This window comes from Misgurnus anguillicaudatus, chromosome 22 (genome assembly GCF_027580225.2).
Source record: "Misgurnus anguillicaudatus chromosome 22, ASM2758022v2, whole genome shotgun sequence".
In the NCBI taxonomy this organism is placed as follows: Eukaryota; Metazoa; Chordata; class Actinopteri; order Cypriniformes; family Cobitidae; genus Misgurnus; species Misgurnus anguillicaudatus.
The window spans coordinates 11190434-11210077 of record NC_073358.2 but is presented as its reverse complement, the minus strand read 5'-3'; the positions used below and the strand labels follow the sequence as shown (position 1 = coordinate 11210077).

At 42.0% G+C, this 19644-nt stretch overlaps 2 protein-coding genes and 2 non-coding genes across 4 annotated transcripts; all 4 read right to left on the bottom strand.

Annotated features, from left to right (window-relative positions):
• Positions 1-7361: 7361 nt before the first annotated feature.
• LOC129441130 (uncharacterized) lies at positions 7362-11025 on the bottom strand. The gene is made up of 4 exons (XM_055200908.2): positions 10554-11025; positions 10131-10458; positions 7658-8441; positions 7362-7411 (listed from the first exon to the last, which is right to left on the bottom strand). The coding sequence occupies exons 2-4, from the start codon at positions 10146-10148 to the stop codon at positions 7362-7364; spliced, it is 852 nt and encodes a 283-aa protein (XP_055056883.2). The 5' UTR covers positions 10149-10458; positions 10554-11025.
• Positions 11026-12022: 997 nt separating this feature from the next.
• Positions 12023-14678, bottom strand: LOC129440517 (uncharacterized). Its single transcript, XM_073860724.1, has 2 exons — positions 12322-14678; positions 12023-12228 (listed from the first exon to the last, which is right to left on the bottom strand). Exon 1 carries the CDS (start codon positions 13225-13227, stop codon positions 12397-12399), a length of 831 nt encoding a protein of 276 aa, XP_073716825.1. The 5' UTR covers positions 13228-14678; the 3' UTR covers positions 12023-12228; positions 12322-12396.
• Positions 14679-16881: 2203 nt separating this feature from the next.
• Positions 16882-16953, bottom strand: trnap-cgg (transfer RNA proline (anticodon CGG)). Its single transcript has one exon. It is a non-coding gene; the product is annotated as a tRNA-Pro (tRNA).
• Positions 16954-18018: 1065 nt separating this feature from the next.
• Positions 18019-18092, bottom strand: trnai-aau (transfer RNA isoleucine (anticodon AAU)). The gene has a single exon. It is a non-coding gene; the product is annotated as a tRNA-Ile (tRNA).
• Positions 18093-19644: the final 1552 nt, after the last annotated feature.

The window sequence follows — 19644 nt, the reverse complement described above, 5'->3', positions numbered from 1 at the left end:
GAAAATTCTGTCATCATTTTCTCATTCTCATGTTGTTGTAAACCTGTATGAATTTCTTTTTTCTGATGAACACAAAAGAAGATATTTTGAGAAATGATGGTAAACACACAGCAGTAAGTGACCATTGACTTCCATAGTAGGAAAAAAATATTTTGGAAGTAAATGTTTTGATAAATGATGGTAAGCACACAGTTGACGGTATTAAATTCCATATTTTTTTTATTCCTATGGAAGTCTATGGTCACTTACTGCTGTGTGTTTACCATCATTTCTCAAAATGTCCTCTTTTGTGTTTATCAGAAAAAATAAATTCATACAGGTTTAGAACAACATGAGGATGAGTAAATAATGAATGAATTTTCATTTTAATGTGAACTATCCCTTTAAGCCTATTGACACGACACCTGACACTTGTGATGCTAGTCAGGAACTGAGGGGCATGCACAGTTTCATCACAGTGGATGTGACGACTTGGTGGTCCAGATGAATGTATTACACGCCCATAACTTTGGCTGCCGTCAACGTATTCATATGTGACTTGTTTCGTTGGAGTCCTGAATAGTTGCCGATTCCAATGATACGAAACATGGCAAAATTCGCCTTACAGTTAGCCCTGCGCAGCAAAAAAGCACTTAAAAAACATGTGCAAATATCTCTGCAAGCGTTATTCCAATCGACTCTAAACCACCATAGGAAGAACATTACATTACCTTCTGAACGAAAAACGCTATTAGCGTTATATTAAAATTTCCATCAGAAATGGCCAAAAATAGCAAAAAAACAAAAAAATTACCTTGTAATGTTGTGTTGTTACACATAAATGGTTATAACTCCCTAACGAAACGTGATTTGTACACCAGATTTGATACACTGATGTATGAGCGGAGTCTGAGGCCACACAATTTTTTTTTATTCATCCACCACTAGTTGGCCTTATAATTGAACAAAACCTTTCATATCAAGCAAGCCCTATGGTCATACAACTATATCTTTGCTAAACTAAAGTGTATAGTCATAAAACTAGCTAGATGTAACACAGTCATGACCTGAGGTCGCATGCAAAATTCTGTCATTGTGCCACCTAGTGGTTTTAAGATAGAAAAAGGTAATTTTTGCCTAAAAGTACTGCAACAAAACATCTAAAACCTTGAGTCATCACGGATTAATCCTTTCATGGCTTGGAGTATAATCATTGGTGGATACCAATTCACGGCCTATCAACCAATGACAATACCTTATCAACCATTTTTGCAAGAGCTATATCTTTGCATCAGAGCATTGAAGAGACATGGGGGTGGGCTCTTTTGACATATTACAGTTTTTCTCAATTGCTAAAACACTTTTTCGAAACCTTGCTCCATTTTGTGAAAACATTAAACACAAAACCTCATCTTCAAGCACTATTTGCAAAACCTCTGACTGAAATTCAAACACTGCTCTCAAAACAGTTTTACCTGTGTTCAAAATCAAACACTGCTCTCAATCCATAAACAAAGTGATCAAAATATACACTATCAAACAGTAAGTAAACACTACACCAAAAAATAGAAAACACACTGTTCAAAACACATAGTTATCAGGGAGAAGTAAATTTTTACAGTGTAACTCTCATTGTTTTGGACAAATTGCAAATGCTTTGATACAATCAAGCAGATGATTATGTAAAAATGTTTGCTGTTTGCATTTTCAATTTAATTTTCATAAAAATACATTATACTGGTTTCTGTTGAATATTCTTACACCTCAAAACATTTAGGAATTAGTTCATTGTGCAAGGCATGTCATGCAAAATTGTTGACTATATATGTGTTATAATCTGTGCAAGGCATGTCATACTATATAAGCATTGTTACTATAAGCATGAAGCATGTTTTCTAGGGGTTTTTTCTAATTGTGAACTGAATCGATAAATTCATTAAAAAATTCAAAATCACAATTTGTGTAATATGTTTACAGAAAAAAAGGTGAAAATGTAAAGTCATCCACAGTTTACATAAAAAATACTGACACATATAATTGTGTACACTGGGTATATTGACGACATGGCAACATTTTGACTGTCTTGTTCGTGAACAATGACACACAGACTTGCCATCTTGATGGGACTGACATGTTCACTAATGTAAAAATGTACTTTTGAGAGATGATCTAAGGATTTTTACCCTTATTTTTACAGTACTGTACCCTGCATCTCACAAACTTGTCCTTTGTTTCTGTGATACTGTAAAACTGTAAAGCAGTGAGTACAGTAACAAAAGGAAAGCACAATGTTCAGGGACATACAATTTGTTCATTGTACAGTATACAGCCTAAGATGCACTGTACTACAGTATACAACAGTGAACTGGCTTATATTGGTTGTGCCACATCATTTGAAACTGGTTAAATCCATTTTGAGTGGTTGCGTTTAATAAATGACATGTGTGCTCTATTTGTAATTAATTGTTGCCGCTTGTGTTTACCAGTATGCATGACATGTGCACTAGTGTGCAGAATGTGTTTTAATAATGACTATGTGTTTGGAGTTTTGCTAAAAAGTCTAAGTGAGATCTGCAAATTGGCCTTACACCTCAAAACAATTAGGAATTAGTTCATTGTGCAAGGCATGTCATGCAAAATTGTTGACTATATGTGTCATAATCTGTGAAAGGCATGTCATACTATAAGCATTGTTACTATAAGCATATGGCCTTACTATAAGCAACCGACCACGTGGCCGCATGCTGTTCAGCCAAGGTTTGTGCTAGTGCTGTAGCATCAAGTGGCAAATCTGGAAACGGGCTCATCCGGGATTTGAACCTCACGCACCCAAAGCGAAAATGGTACCCCTAGGCCAACAAGTCGAGCGCTGCAGTTGGCTCTGGAAGGGGAATTAGCTCAAATGGTAGAGCGCTCGCTGCGCAAAGGAAGGGGGCCCAATCTTTGCGCCCCCGCAAGCAAACGAAAAAGACGCAAAAAGCGGGTATACGGCACCAGATTTTGCATTTTAAGCATGGTAACTACGCTTTTACCACAAAAATACATGGTTAGTTTAACTGCGCAACTATTTAGTTATCTATATGGCATATTATTATATTGACTTATATTTATTATTTTGTGCAACTTTATATTATTTTTTAAAAGAACATTACCTGTTTATATAAAAATGAATAAAAACCATACTACACTTTTACCACCAAAAATACGGTTAATTTAATTATGCCTCTATTATCTATGATCATTATATTGGTTGATATTAATAATTTTGTGTATATTATTATTTAAAAGAATATTACCTGTTTATTTATATAAAAATTAATAAAAAGCATGGTTACTACACTTTTACCACAAAAAACATGGTTCATTTAACTGTGCCTCTATTAGTTATCTACTATGACATATCATTATATTGATTGATATTCATTATTTTGTGTACATAATTTTTTTTATAAAATATTACATGTTTATAAGGTAATGTAAGTAAGCTAAATTTTTATGTTTTTATGTTTATATAAAAATGTTTCTTTAAAGACGTGTTTTTGTGTGGGATATGATTTGATTGATATGATTTATCGGATTTATTTATCAGATCCACAGACACTTCAGATGTAAATTTTTTTATTAAAATAAATACACACAAATATTGAAATGATCACACACACGCACACATATGTACAATATATACAGGAAGGATGTTATTTATTGAGGTGGTGGAGTTTGACATCTTTCTTGCTGGCACTGCTCTGACAACCATTCCTCTAATGATTTGCCATTTGAGGCATGCAAGCAAAATGTGGCATTACCATATTGGCTATGGCCAAACTCTTTCGTTTTGGGCTGCCTACATTTGCTGCACATGTTAAAAGTAACCCTTCGCACGTACTTCCTCTTCTGGACACCACTTTCATTCTCCACAGCCCGTCGGCGCCTGTTCCTTTGGGTGTAACGGGACACAGGAGCAGCAGACAGCACCAGAAGGTGGAATCACCACTGACACAGTCATGTCTGGATTAAAGACTACCATGTCAAACCACAACCCCGGTGCTAAAATGTGCTGCATAACTCCTGATGCTGTGGGGGCAGGTGCGATGGGAAACTCCCTGGTGGCAGCAGCTGGCTTTCGACCTGGTCGCAGAAGAGGAGCCTGTCCTTCACGATTTGGTGGAAGGAAAAATTTATGTTTTGGGCCCAATGTCGATGGTACTTCATTCAATTTTTCCCTCGGTGGAGGCAGGTACGTTTTAGCCACAGCAATTGGGTTAGATGGAGTCAGACCCTGACCGAGGACGCCCATTTCCTATCTATTCTTCCACGTACGAAACCTGAAAAAATACATTTTTATTATAAATATGTATGTAAGTATTCAGTTAATTTGAAGCGAATGATGTGCCTTGCTTACCACTGAGTGAGTGTCCTATGGTTTATCTCAAACAGCTGGATTGTTGTTTCATCCATCAGCGTGGGATTGTTAAGCACCAACTCTCGGATGTGGTGGTAATCTGAAAGAACTTTAGACCACCTGGGGGTGCAAACTCCATCTTTCTTGGTTGGCGACTTGTGTAAAGCACACAGCTTCATACAAATGGTGTCAACCAAGCGGTTGGCGTCGAGCCACTGTGCTGGACCCCCAGGATGTCCAATCAGACATCGTTTCACACTCCACACCTGGTGTGACTCCAGACCGCTTCGGTGCCTTATAGCGCCCATGTGTCAGCTGAGGCTGATGTCGAGGCTGATAGTTGACCCGCTGCTTATCGAAATCTAGGAGAGCTGTCCACAGCTGGATGGCCTCTGTCACCTGCTGGTCAGTAAGGTAAGGAGCCTCGCGAAGACCCACCAGGTAACCAGCCAAATCCTGGACCTTGTCCCACCCAGAGATGCCATCGGGTCCAATGACTGCTCAAATAATGTTCGAGTATCAGACACAGTCGATCAATTTAAATCTAAACTTAAGACATTCTTCTTTAACAAAGCATTCACATAAAATGTCCAGTAAATGTACTTTTCCCGCAGTAGTTAGTTTGTCTAGAACAAAGCACTCACATACCTCATATGGGTAATATACTACTGCTGCAATAGTTAGCCTGTCTGGAACCGAGCTGACTTGAACCACTATAATGTTTGACACTTGCATTACATGCGAACGGCCCCTACGCTAATAGAATTCTGTTTTTCTCTCCCTGTCTCGTCCTCGACACAGTTCCTGTTGCTGTGAAGATCATCGCACCACTGATCCACTGGCTGTCCTTCAACGTGATGACCAGCCGATGCCCGACCAACGACCACCGGCTCAACCAGTTTAATTCGCTTACCCGCCTCCTATCCCTACCGTATCTATATATATATATAAATATATATTAACTCCTCCCAAGGGTTTTTGTCCTTCTAGGAGTTTTTCCCATTGGGTTTTTTCCTAGGGGGTTTTTTCGTCTTAGGGAGAGCCAGCCAACTTTGGCTTAACTTAGCACTTTACTGTGTATGTTACATTATTAATATGCTCGCTTGTACGGTTTAACCGCTATCTCTACTTCTTATATTATCTTTTGATTTTCTGTGTTCTCCTCTACATCTTCTCATGTAAAGCTGCTTTGCAACAATTAACACTTGTGAAAAGCGCTATATAAATAAAATTGAATTGAATTGAATTGAATTGTAGTTCCTCAGCTTTTGACTGCCACCATCTATTCTTCATTTCATGCAGGCAAGTTTGTGCTGTATTTCTTGCCCGTGTATATGCTGACTTCTTTACAGTGCTAGGTTTATCATTGACCCATGCCAAGTGAGCTGTGTGCATAGTGTTCAATAGGGCTTGCGCTTTGACATCCTGCTCGTCAAACCAGTCCTTATGTTGGAATGTGGTGAAGCCGAGGACTTCAGCAGCTGTGTTGTATGTGAAATCCCTGATTTTGGACCATATCTGTTCAGCATTACTGACAACTTGATTGTCCAAGGTGCTGAGCCTGTCTGAAAGAGTCTGACAAAAGTTAATGTGGCAGGAGTCAACACAAAGCTTAGAGACATCCAGTCGCTTCCGCCTTTTGGCTTAATGCCGGCAAGATCGAGCTAGGTCCAGAGACATCACGCTGCCCTCCTTCTGGTCATCACTAGCAGTCATTGTGGGTGCATAGGCACTGATCAAGACAGCACTGTTGCCATTTTTAAGCATCAGCTGCAGGGTCATCGGCCTTGGTGACAGACCACGAGGTTGCACTTCTAGGAGTGGTAGCAGTAATGTCTTTACTGCACACCAACTCTAGCCTGGCTTGGCTGACCTTCGGGCTGCCCAATACAGAAGAATGTATAGCCGCCGTTGACTTCTGTGAGTTGGGTTTCTCCAGAAATTCTTGTCTCACTGTGGGCAGCAATGTCTATACTATACCTTGCCAGTTCACGGGCAATGATTGCAGTTCTCCGCTCATGACGATCAGCAGAGTCCAGAAGTGTGCGCACATTCCAAGAGGCTAAACGCAGTTTAGTCTTTATCTTTTGTACTTTTTGTCTACCGCAGAATTGGATACTCAGCTGCGGCCAGAAGAGTGAGTGGAACGAGCGATGTTTAAGGAACCTTTTCTATCCCCTTCTTCCGTGGAAGAGAGCAGCGCTATCCCTGAAAAGGGCTGCTCTGTCACCTGGGCAGGATATGGATGGTGCTGTCGTTCCAGTCAGCATCAGGCGACCATCACACCCAGGCCGCCTACATGCAGGTTCGTGACTAAGTGCTCCCAGTGGTATCCTCCACCTGCACCCGTCGCCACTTGCCCATCGCTGCAGGACTTGGCGTCTGTGACATACCATCACGATGAGTGGATTAAAGTGAGAAAATCTTGTGTGACCGATCCCACTCTCTCTTCCAACAGTGACCATTGCCAACCGGCTCAGAGCCTGAGACGTGAAGGCTGGTGGCTGCTGGCGCAGCAAGCTGGCCGGAAGTGATCCCAAAACTGGAACCCATCCGCCCTCCAGAGTGGCTTGTGACTACTCAGCTGCGGTGCTGTCTTTGCCATTGTCGTGACGTACCGAGTAGTAGCCAGAAGACACCATGGCAGTCTTTGCCGGAGCCCACTTAGCCAGTCATTTTCAGGGTTCCTGCATGGCCTTTCCACCACGCGAAGCGCCCTAGGTGATACTTCGATGCGAGCACCTTCATCACTGATGGCATAGCCCGAGTAGGCAGTCCCCTACTTGACTGTTCACCCCCTCACCACGTTGAGGTGTGGGTCGAACGTAGAGGGGGCAAAGAGGAGGGCGATAGCGCTAATCCCAGGGCTTTCCGAAGACAGTTCGGGAAAGCTTGTCCACAGCCTCTTTCATGGCACTGCCAAATGTCCGGATGGAGGACGTTCATTTTATGGCATCTTCCATCCTGTCATCATTCCAGCGCATCAAACCCTCAAGAATATGGCCTGAAAATGTGCATCACTGGCACTGGTTCCTAAAAGTCAGATAAACAAAAATGGTTTTATGTGTCACACATGTACAAGATATGTGCTGCACATGAGGTGCTATGTAATTACATAAACAATTATTGGTATTATAACCAGAGTTACTAGTGACTGGCAAGACAGCTTTGTCAATGCTTATGACATCAGAAAAGAACTGTAATATTACTGTAGAGTGTGACATTTATCAATGTGACATGACTTTAAAGAAATATTTTTAATCCATATGTATGTAATACCTGGAATAAAATGGTTTAGATGGAGGTGGAACCATTCCAAAGAGGTAGAGCCACGAGCACATCTGTAGCAGCACAGCTCCACATCGCCTTTCTTCAAAGTCCCTGTCTTCGTGTAGAGGAGAAAGTTCTCTGGGTCTTGGATACACTGTACGTGCTTCCGCTGTTCTTTCCATATCTGCTGGATCCGTTCATGGCCCAGCAGAGGAACCCCCAGAGTGTCTTTACCACTCGCACTGTCAAACAGATCAACCAGAGATCCAATCAATCTGGTGGTCTCCTCCACACCCCTGGTCCTCCTCCGGCAGTGCATTGCCAACTCTCTCCGCGTAATGCGGGCACTCGGCGCCTTTCCTGAGATGTGGCCAGCCTTCTTTACTGCCAGCTCACCCTCCTTTGCACGGTGAAGAGCAGCCACATCATCTGGATCCCACTGAAAGATGCACAAGGTCCCGTAGAGCGGATGAGCCTCTGTCTTGACACCTGCAGCAAATCGCCGCATGAAATGCCAGATGTCAAGGCGCACTTCAAGCTCATCCCACTCCGAAAACATGACCTTCACCTGAGACTTGCCATTAAGACTGCAGCAATCTCTGTCCACGTACATCACTTTCGGGGCTGCCTCTCCTGCCTCCCGGTAGTGTTTCATAAGGCCAGCTGCCATAGGGTGCAGTCCATGTCCCTCTGCGGCTGTCAGCACAGAGACAAGGACTTGGCCGTGTTCATTTCCCACAATTGTACACCAGGCAGCTGTTCCTGCAGCAGCACCGGCAAGTTTCTTTGTGACCTATTGCAAAAAATAAAATAATTAAAAACTGTGTTTATTATGTACACACTAGGGGTGACCTCGACTAAGGATTTACATATTCGAATCAGAATTGTCAAATCTTTCCATAGTCGACCGATAGTCGAATCATCTATGTGTGTGCATGGGTTGGGAGGGGGTCAGACCAGGTAAAAATTGGTAACTTTTATTTTCCTTCACAAGCAGCACACATATACAACTTTCTGATAAAGTGACCAAAACTGTATTTCAAGTGATGAACAAAGACAAAACTGACGATGCATTTATATATTTTAAGGTAAAATGTAAGTCAACATTTGTTTAATTATTCATAACATTTTAAAGCCACGATCTACAGAACATCACACAAAAAAACTTTTTGATAACTAAACCTAAAAATATACCGCAAAGGTGATCCTGCCTTGGAAACCCTGGCTACAATTCAGTGTTTTTATTTAATTTGGAGATTTAGCGCTTCAAAGCAGTCATGACCCAAAAAAAACGACAAATGAGAAATGACAAATAATTTGTGATTGTTACTGCAAATTATAAAAACTAAGCTTTCAGCTTACAATTCATTAAACGTTAATTTATAACAAGAAAAACACTGAAATGAATGATTATAGATACTATGCGTATTATTTAACACAGAAATACCTGCTTGCTTGCTTTGACTTTGATGATCTCTGTATTCACTTTAGATACAAAAAAGACCTGATGATATTATTTATTTCAGGAATCTCTTTGCTATCATTTGAAAGTGAACACCGACCGTAAATCACAAGAAAGACAAGCGTGTCAGGCATAAATATAGGTTCGGTGCAGATATTTTCCGTTTCATCACCGAAATTTAAAGAAACTGCTTACCTGTTTTGTAGTTTAACTTTTGACAAGATAACCACTGTTTTAAATACATTTTAAAAACGTATACCCGTCGAAAAACATCAGTTTTTTAATGTTTAGTTTGATGAACTCCTAAATATGAGACGCAGATCACCTAGCGCGGCCTAAATTGCATGCGCAATGGCCAGCACGCAATAGCGCAACAACGAAAAGCAATCCAAAATTTACAGACTTAAATAAGATCAGAATTTACATTTATAATAAATTTTAAAAAATTATAAAATAAGAAGTAACAAAGTGCAGAACAAATGTGCAAAATGCCTCAAGTGCACGGAAACAAAACAGAAGCCAAATAGATAAATCAGATAACCCAGAGTGATTTATAAATCAAATAAAATAAAGAAATTATTAAAAGAACGAATGTATAGCCAGAATTGCCAGCTTTGTCTTTTAAATGTAGAAACAAAGAGGCAATGGTTTATTAACATAGGAACCTCTTTTTGGACGTGTAGCCGTCACAGGGATTGTTGGATTTATTAACGCATTTTAAAAATATTTATCGAAAGCTGCTACTTCACATATTATTTGCAGGCCTATAATAATATGCTGTATATTAATATATTGGGAGAAAGCTGTTATATGTGAAATCAGATAATGTGTGCAGTGTGCACTCATATGGCCAAAATTGAAGGATCCTCATTTCATAACACATCTGCGACGATTCGACTGTGAGATTGGTAGTCGAATCAGGCTTCTCCTATCGATGCATCGAATCTTCGACTATTCGGGGTCACCCCTAGTACACACACATGTCCATATGGCAAATTTCTGGATACAGGGATGTGTTACCTTCTTTGTGGAGTCCATCTTCAGAACACAGCCCAAGACAGATGTAATTTTGGCTTTGACCTCGTGCAGTCACCCCAGAACATCCCTGGCGTACACGGGTAACAGCCACTTAGGTTTAGGTAGGGCAGGTAAAGAGGGTGGCTCAGCAAACACAGGTGGCTGCACAAGGGAGGACCTTGTAAATGGTTCACAGGCAGTCAGGTACTGAAGGACACTCTGTGTTCATGCCTCACTGTGTTGTTCCATGAGCTTCTTGTACAGCTGAGTCACACTGTTGCCCTGTGTCCTCTCCCTCATCATCCTCAGCACCCGGTTGTCACATGAGTATCTAAAAAACAACAGTATAATCATGCAAATGCTTTGGTTGGTAAAAAAATCACAAATTAAAGTGCCTAATAATGAATGATTGTCATTATGAATTACCTGTATGTCAGCAAAGCTGGAAACTGACTGCGGTGGCCCATATCCAGTTGCCCTAAAATGTCCTCGGACCAGGCGGGATATTTCTTTTTGCAGCGTTTGCACTCCATATACTCAGTGGCAAGATCATACCAACCGTCGATGTCCCAGACTTTGCGCACGGTACGGTAAAGTCCTGCGGCTGTAATTTTGTGCTTACCACAGTCTGGTCGAACACAGACAAGAGGAAATAGCCACATCTTGAGCGGCATCCATAAGAAAAGGGGCCGACAGAAGAAGAGGTCAGGTGAGGCGCGCGGCTGAGTGTGAATTAAAGGGACCTGAGGAGGATACCACCAAAGCTTCAGTTGGGACACAAGTTCTGGCTTGACGGTTTGCAGGTTGGCCTTAAATAGTGTGTTCCGTATCCACGTGAACTGGAAGCTCAGCTGGTGGCGGATGATGTGGAAGACCTGGTGCTTTTGCTGTTTCCGCTGATGGACCAGAACAGGACTCTGAGTGAATTAAAACAAAAACAATATAAGGATGAATGTTGCATTTCATATTTAAATACCACAAAGCAGCCCACAAACAGTCTGCAAAACAGAATTTTGGACAAGTATTAATAATTATTAGGATTATATTTAGGAATAACAGTGAGGAAAATGGTACTAGTGTTAAGAAGCAAAGAACCTAGTGTACACTTTATTGATGTAAGATCCCAGCAAGCAATATTGGCTAAAATAAGGCAGAATTTGGGCTGCCCATGAAAGTCTAATAGATGTCTAACCATAGCACACAAATAGATGATGCATATACTTTAAGAACATGTAAAAGAAATGAAGTGAAATGACCTTAAACACCTGTTGACTTTGCTTACATAATTGAATATCATACATCTCAAAGTTATTTAGGCAAAAACAGCATGTAAATGTATTCAAGGTTATTTTAGGGTAGAAGTGGGTTACTCATAGCTGGACTACATTGGGTTTATAGTTAGCCGTCATTTCACTGTCTCGGTTTTTGCTGGCTGGGATAAAATGTAGATGTGTAAATTAGATAGAATGGAGCGAGGATATGAGGCGTGGTGAATTTAGTATAAATTAATGATGCCCACAGACCTGAAGCATGCACACAGACACAGTAAGGAAAAGCTGTTCCTCTAATACTTAGAACAATGAATTCCAACCATCCTGTATGCTAAGGTGGAGCTAAAGAGTGAGTGAGAAGTGCAATTGCTGTGAAAAAATTATGCAGTGATTGTTAAACAACAGGTACGTTCGGAAACCCAAATACACTGACACCTTTAAACATCCTTACGGTTTTGAAGAGGCAAGATGTGACATAATTCTGTATTGTTAACAAAAAAAATGTTAAATATGTTGATTATTTAAAAAAAATGCTTCTGCTTTTCCGTTTTCACCAAAACATTCTTATAATATTTGCATGTGTGTCATATGCCACACCTGTATTTAGCTGTGCTTCACATTGTGATGCAGCAAATACCAGTTCCTCATCATCATCATCTTCAGCAGTGGAAACGGAAGTGCCTGGATCACAAATAATAATAGAACTGTTATTATGTTATGTTGTTCACCGTAAACTTATGAGACAAATTTATGTAAGATGGTGCTTCGGGTCAAATGTGTGGCTGGGGGTTCTGCTGCTGGTGGAGGTAAAGTGGACTGCAGTAATGGATCTGGAAACAAAAAAACAAATTTGCCATAATAAAATATTAAATACATGTAAAACTGCTGTAAGGAAAACTCAATATTCACACAGTCCTACTCACAGTGTTTCACTGGTGACATGAGTTTTCTCGCCAGGTGTGAAGGAGACAAATGTTTGCCACGCGTCATCAGCGCTTTCACAGTGGCACTCTGGTGTACACCAGTTTGGATGGCTGCGGGTGAAGGTGCAGAGACACTGGAGGTTGCACGTGGACGTACAGAGGCACTGGAGGTTGCAGGTGGAGGTACAGAAGCACTGGGGGTTGCAGGTGGAGGTGCAGAGGCACTGGAGGTTGCACGTGGATGTACAGAGGAACTGGAGGTTGCAGGTGGAGGTGCAGAGGCACTGGAGGATGCAACTTGAGGTGCAGGCTGGCATACGTCTTGAAAATGGCCATGTTGGTGTTGGGGTTGGGATTTGCCTTTACCAGGTACCTGATGAGGGCTTGGGCCTGCTTGCTCTGGTCCTCATAAACATCCTTCATGGACCGGCCCTGGAAGTCACCAAACTCCACCATCAAGCAGCCTTGGTCTCCAGTTGCATGGGCTTCTGCTTGCATTTCCTGCTTTCTCTTATACTTCTCCACTTCTTCTGCCATCTCTCTTATAAGAGAAGTATACTGCAGGTACAGCTGTTTGTTTTCTGACAGTGGGTTTGGATGGGCTTTCTCACTGGAACTGCTAAGCACCAAATACACTGCATACCCCAGAGAGTTTTCCAGGAGCCATCTAAATCGCTGGCCCTGGTACTTCCCAAACTGAAGTTTGCAGTGAGCGAGAACTAAAAACTGGTCACTGGGGTCTCCACCATTTGTGCTGACAAAAGCTCTAGCCTCTGCCAGCACCTCCTCTTTACTTTTGGCCCTTCCGGACTCAAGCTTTTCTAAGTGCTTTGCCTCTGCTGATGGTGCCATGAGGAGTCGGCTTGATGTTGCCGATTGGCGTTGAAAAACAGGATACGCATACATTTTCTGAAAAGAAAATTAGAAAGACACTATTACCACTAGCAATCTGACGTTAAGTGTGTAATGGTAATTTAACAAGCTACACGTAAACCATATTACTGTGGTAATAAATATGGCTATGACCATAAACTGGCTTGCTGATGAGTTTTCTACAGGGGAAGGAATTTCGGATACCGTATATAAAATATGTAAAGTCAAATATTAAGTCTAAAATTTACTTCTATTTCCAAAGCTGTCGTCTTAAACATCACGATTCTAGGGGCCTAGACAAGCCTTGTGCATGATAGAGAATAATACTAAGTAATTTAAAGTTGGTTTGATACCTTTAGGCCAAACAGTATTGTAGTTTAAAGGATGTACAGTAGTGCATACATTTAATATTCCCAATTTTTTTTAAATATATAAAATAATAAATCAGAGAATTTTATAATGTAAGGGATTTTTTGACCATTTTACAATTAGTTTGGTATTAAAAAGTCGTATAAAATAGTAATTGTATATATAGTTTTTTAATTAAGCCTTGTACTATGCAAAGGAAATGTGTTTATGCATATCTGACGTACGTTACTGCAGTAAAGTTGATTTTATATTTGATATTCGTTTGAATAATAATAATTCGTTTGACTCTAGCACTTGCTGCTTTTATTTAATCAATTATCAATACGACCCAATGGCAGAAGGATGACAATTTTTTCCTAACAATATCCTTTTATAGCAAAAAAAATACACATTACCCTAAAAGGGTCCTTGCGCTATGAGGGGGATATTTTCGAGGAATGTTTATCTTTCATCCAACTGTCATGAGGATATTGTTACATATCATTTATAAAACCAACTTTACCACAGTTATCTCTTATTGTTTTGGACTGAAAACATGAACCGAGAGTTAAACTTTAATGAGTATGAAACCGAATGTTTAATGAATGTCAAACGTTGAACTAACGTTAATTTAACCACCGTGTTAAACTGCACAGAAGAAAACATTTCCAATACATGCCAGACAGCGATATAGGCAAGTTTAATTTCCGAAACATATACACATTATATTAACAATTAATGACCGATATCCAATAACGAAGTTAAAGAAGTAAACAAGACTTACCTATCGCTAACTCAAAGATGATAATAATAGCTGCCGGTGATTGGTTAAAAAGTTAACATCAGGAGAGAAACGCGATTGGTCAAAAGTGAGCCACAAGAGAGGAATCCGCGATTGGTCCAAAGTAAGCCATGGGAGTGAAACGCGATTGGTCAAAAGTAAGCCACAGAAGAGAAACGTGATTCGTCAAAAGTAAGCCACAGGGAGAAACGTGATTGGTCAAAAGTAAGCCACAGGGAGAAACGTGATTGGTCAAAAGTAAGCCACAGGAAGAAACGTGATTGGCTCACGCGGGCTTACTTTGGCTCACTCGGTGGGAAGCAGTAGGAGCAAGCGAGAAGTAGCGGGATCGATGCCCGCATTCTCCACGTAAGCATGACTTTGGGTTGTTTGTTTTACTGATCTAACAGACTGGGCCGTCTCAGTGTGCTTGCGCTCCCCATGGGAGCGGCTAAGACTCGCTCAAGCAGCAAAGGGCCTGTTTGATCCAGCTCGCAAATTTTGCAGCAAAAAGCCAACTTCTAGTGTCGGTTTTCAGCATGGCAACTGAAATACACAGGACAGTCTCCCATATGCAAATTTTGTCACGAGGCAACAGGGAGCACAAACTTTTCCTCCGGAGAGCATTCAGTCGCCATTCAAATTGGAATGATTTGTCCACAGGTTATGGTAAGTTCTTACTGCATTTCATTTTGAGATTGTTCACATGAGCTATGTTTTTCACTTTCCTTTCATTTAATTTCTTGAAATATGTTTTCTCATTGTGGGAGAGTGTCAAAATGAGTACTTGTCAAAAGTAGTATATGCTAAATGCTTGAAATTTACAACACACCTTGGCGTAAATGTTGATGTATTTTCTTAAATTTGCGTTCCTAACTAGCGGTCACCACAGTGGGCAGTTACTCAAAAAGCCATGTCTTTGATTTGCATGATGGCAAAGTTGCACATCAATCGCTGCAGGGGACATTAGTGAAGAAATGCCAATGACACTAGTGAAGACGTGTCAGAAATGCCAAGTGGCTCTGGAATATCACTCACCATTCACTCTATCCTAGAAGACTCTTGCAAATTAAAGAATGTTGACACATCAAGTGACATCTAAGAAGGCATATAATGGTTGCATTTTCCAAGTATTGATTTTAGATTGAGAAAAAGTTCTGATTAATCATCTGACACCAAATTGGACACCATGCATCCCTAGCTGCGTTTTAGTCTCATAGCTCCAGGCACCTCAGGGTACCTACTGAAGCCCAGTGCCCAGTATGGTGCACCTTTCCTGGCTAGAAGGGAGTAGTACAAATAGCGTGGTGGTTTTCCAGGGTTCTGGACACAACAAAGCGAAGGTAGCACAATCTGATAGCTAGCAGAAATTGACAGAATACCGGACTTCCAGGGTGTTCAACCTGGCAGCCTACACCAAACAATGTGCATCTTTGTTGGCTTAGACAAAGACTGAGGCCATCAAGGAACCCCTCACCTAGAGGAACTGGCTGTCAGGCAGATCGCCAGACCGGGGCCATCAGGGATATATGGAGATACAAATGGTACATCAGGGAGACCACCTAAACCCAGAAATAGGCCTTCAATGCGGATACAGAGCCTTGTGATTATTACGCTATCTCTTCGTTGTGTTGACATTTGTGCATTTGTCAGAAGCTTTCATCCAAGGCAATACGCATTCAATGTACACATTTTTGTCAGCACATGTTTTCCGGCAACCCGCAACCTTTTGCAAAGCTGTACAAATCGAGACACAGGAACACAGTTAACTTTGAATAAGGTCAAAAATGCATACTTTCCACACAAGTAGACATCTGAAAATCAATTTGAAAAATACCTTTGGACAAGCAGAAATTTCAATCTTGTCTTGCCTGGCCAAAGAGAAATAAAAACACATTGAAAGAAATTCTAACTGAGGTTGTCATATGTTATGCATGAAAAATTTTAGGTGTGTGATTTGTTCTGTTGCATTTTCCTTGAAATTATTTGAAACGTGGCACCCTGTAGGTCTTTTGTCACTGTTAAGAGATATGAGGGCTACCCTTGCCGTTTGTCATGGACATTTCTGTCCTGCCTTTAAGCAACGAGTCTAAAGACGGGCTCGTCCGGGATTTGAACCCGGGACCTCTCGCACCCTAAGCGAGAATCACACCCCTAGACCAACGAGCCAAGCCGCCGAGCTGGCCCAGCTGAACCTCCGGGATACGTATTTTCACCTCTACGCAGCCGGCTTCCACAAGCCAAAGCGGTCACCTGTCTTCTTTAAGGGGAATTAGCTCAGCATGCGAGAGGTAGCGTGATCGATGCCCGCATTCTTCACGTGAGTGTGATTTGTTGCTGATTTCTTTGACGCGACTCACCGGGCCATCACAGTATGCGTGCACTCCCTGTGGTAGCGTTTGCGGCTCACACTTGCAGAAAAGGGAATAAGCGTACATCAAGGTTCGTACTCCTGTCGTAATTCGATAGGTTTAAATGCACTTCCATGATTGCTTGTAGACATCCCTATTCTGTACAGGTCACTACTTGAGCCTGGCTGCGTAAGAACATTGAAAGTCGGGCTCGTCCGGGATTTGAACCCGGGACCTCTCGCACCCGAAGCGAGAATCATACCCCTAGACCAACGAGCCAAGCGCCGCCACTGGCATTCCACCTTCCATTACGTTGCCACCAGCATCCACATGCAAAGAGGTCGTCAGTTGGACATGAGGGGAATTGGCTTGAATGGTAGAGCGCTCGCTTGATGTGAAAGACTCGGCCATCGCAGTACACGTGGGTTCCCTATAGGAGCTTTTGAGGCCCACCAGCTACAGAAAAGTTCTTCTCATTGGGTCCTGCTCATACATTTGGCCAGAAAAAGCCAGCAGTTCCTCAGTTTGGCAACTGAGCACACACACGAAATGCTTCCATACGTATATTCATTCACAAGCAGCTGGAGGTTTAAATTCCAAAGGTGTTTAGTTGCAATTTAGTATGGGAAACATTTTCTTTTAACGTCCATTTGTCTTCCCGTCATTTCTGGTAAGTTTATTATTACATTTTACTTTAAGATTGTAAACATGACGTGTGTGTTTCCTTTGGCCTGTACACATGAGCCGTGTATTTCACGTGGCCTGTTCTTTGGCCTAAGCATAGATTTTTCGTTCATTTTAAGGTTTAATACATGCTTAATTTGTTTTGTTGAATGGTACTTGTATTTGCTGAAATTTGACCCCTTGTATACTGTAGGCCCAATGCGACTGTCAAAAGAATGAAGTGCTAATGTGGCTTAAATTACAACATATTTAGTTTACAGTGTGTGCGCACTGGTTGAAAAATGGTGGGGGGAACAAACATTGGCCCCACAGACACGGTTTTGCTTGGAAAGCCCAAAGTCCGACAGGTCCCACCGAGACTTGAAAGTCGGGTCGCTGGATTCAGAGTCCAGAGTGCTACCCATTACACCATGGAACCCTGTTGTGGTTGGACGCCTGGCCCACTGGGTCACGGAGAAAAGGTCACACTGCTTGGGCCATATAGGGTAACCATCTCTCAGAAAGGGGCTTTCAATGCCGAAACCCGGGATCGAACCAGGGACCTTTAGATCTTCAGTCTAACGCTCTCCCAACTGAGCTATTTCGGTCAGACACCCCTGTCCTGCAAGAATTTCCGTGAAAGTTCACAACAAGCAGCAGAAAGCGGCAGAGAAAACCGCATGGCCCGTACGGGGATCGAACCCGCGACCTTGGCGTTATTAGCACCACGCTCTAACCAACTGAGCTAACCGGCCACGTGGGCGCAGGCTGTTCGGCCAAGGTTTGTGCCAGTGCTGTTGCGTCAAGTGGCAAATCTGAAAACGGGCTGGTCCGGGATTTGAATATCACGCGCCCATAGCGAAAATAGTACCCCTAGGCCAACGAGTCGAGTGTCGCAGTCGTCTTTGGCAAGGGGAATTAGCTCAAATGGTAGAGCGCTCGCTTAGCATGCGAGAAGTAGCGGGATCGATGCCCGCATTCTCCACGTAAGCATGACTTTGGGTTGTTTGTTTTACTGATCTAACAGACTGGGCCGTCTCAGTGTGCTTGCGCTCCCCATGGGAGCGGCTAAGACTCGCTCAAGCAGCAAAGGGCCTGTTTGGTCCAGCTCGCAAATTTTGCAGCAAAAAGCCAACTTCTAGTGTCGGTTTTCAGCATGGCAACTGAAATACACAGGACAGTCTCCCATATGCAAATTTTGTCACGAGGCAACAGGGAGCACAAACTTTTCCTCCGGAGAGCATTCAGTCGCCATTCAAATTGGAATGATTTGTCCACAGGTTATGGTAAGTTCTTACTGCATTTCATTTTGAGATTGTTCACATGAGCTATGTTTTTCACTTTCCTTTCATTTAATTTCTTGAAATGTGTTTTCTCATTGTGGGAGAGTGTCAAAATGAGTACTTGTCAAAAGTAGTATATGCTAAATGCTTGAAATTTACAACACACCTTGGCGTAAATGTTGATGTATTTTCTTAAATTTGCGTTCCTAACTAGCGGTCACCACAGTGGGCAGTTACTCAAAAAGCCATGTCTTTGATTTGCATGATGGCAAAGTTGCACATCAATCGCTGCAGGGGACATTAGTGAAGAAATGCCAATGACACTAGTGAAGACGTGTCAGAAATGCCAAGTGGCCCTGGAATATCACTCACCATTCACTCTATCCTAGAAGACTCTTGCAAATTAAAGAATGTTGACACATCAAGTGACATCTAAGAAGGCATATAATGGTTGCATTTTCCAAGTATTGATTTTAGATTGAGAAAAAGTTCTGATTAATCATCTGACACCAAATTGGACACCATGCATCCCTAGCTACATTTTAGTCTCATAGCTCCAGGCACCTCAGGGTACCTACTGAAGCCCAGTGCCCAGTATGGTGCACCTTTCCTGGCTAGGAGGGAGGAGTACAAATAGCGTGGTTGTTTTCCAGGGTTCTGGACACAACAAAGCGAAGGTAGCACAATCTGATAGCTAGCAGAAATTGACAGAATACCGGACTTCCAGGGTGTTCAACCTGGCAGCCTACACCAAACAATGTGCATCTTTGTTGGCTTAGACAAAGACTGAGGCCATCAAGGAACCCCTCACCTAGAGGAACTGGCTGGCAGGCAGATCGCCAGACCGGGGCCATCAGGGATATATGGAGATACAAATGGTACATCAGGGAGACCACCTAAACCCAGAAATAGGCCTTCAATGCGGATACAGAGCCTTGTGATTATTACGCTATCTCTTCGTTGTGTTGACATTTGTGCATTTGTCATAAGCTTTCATCCAAGGCAACACGCATTCAATGTACAC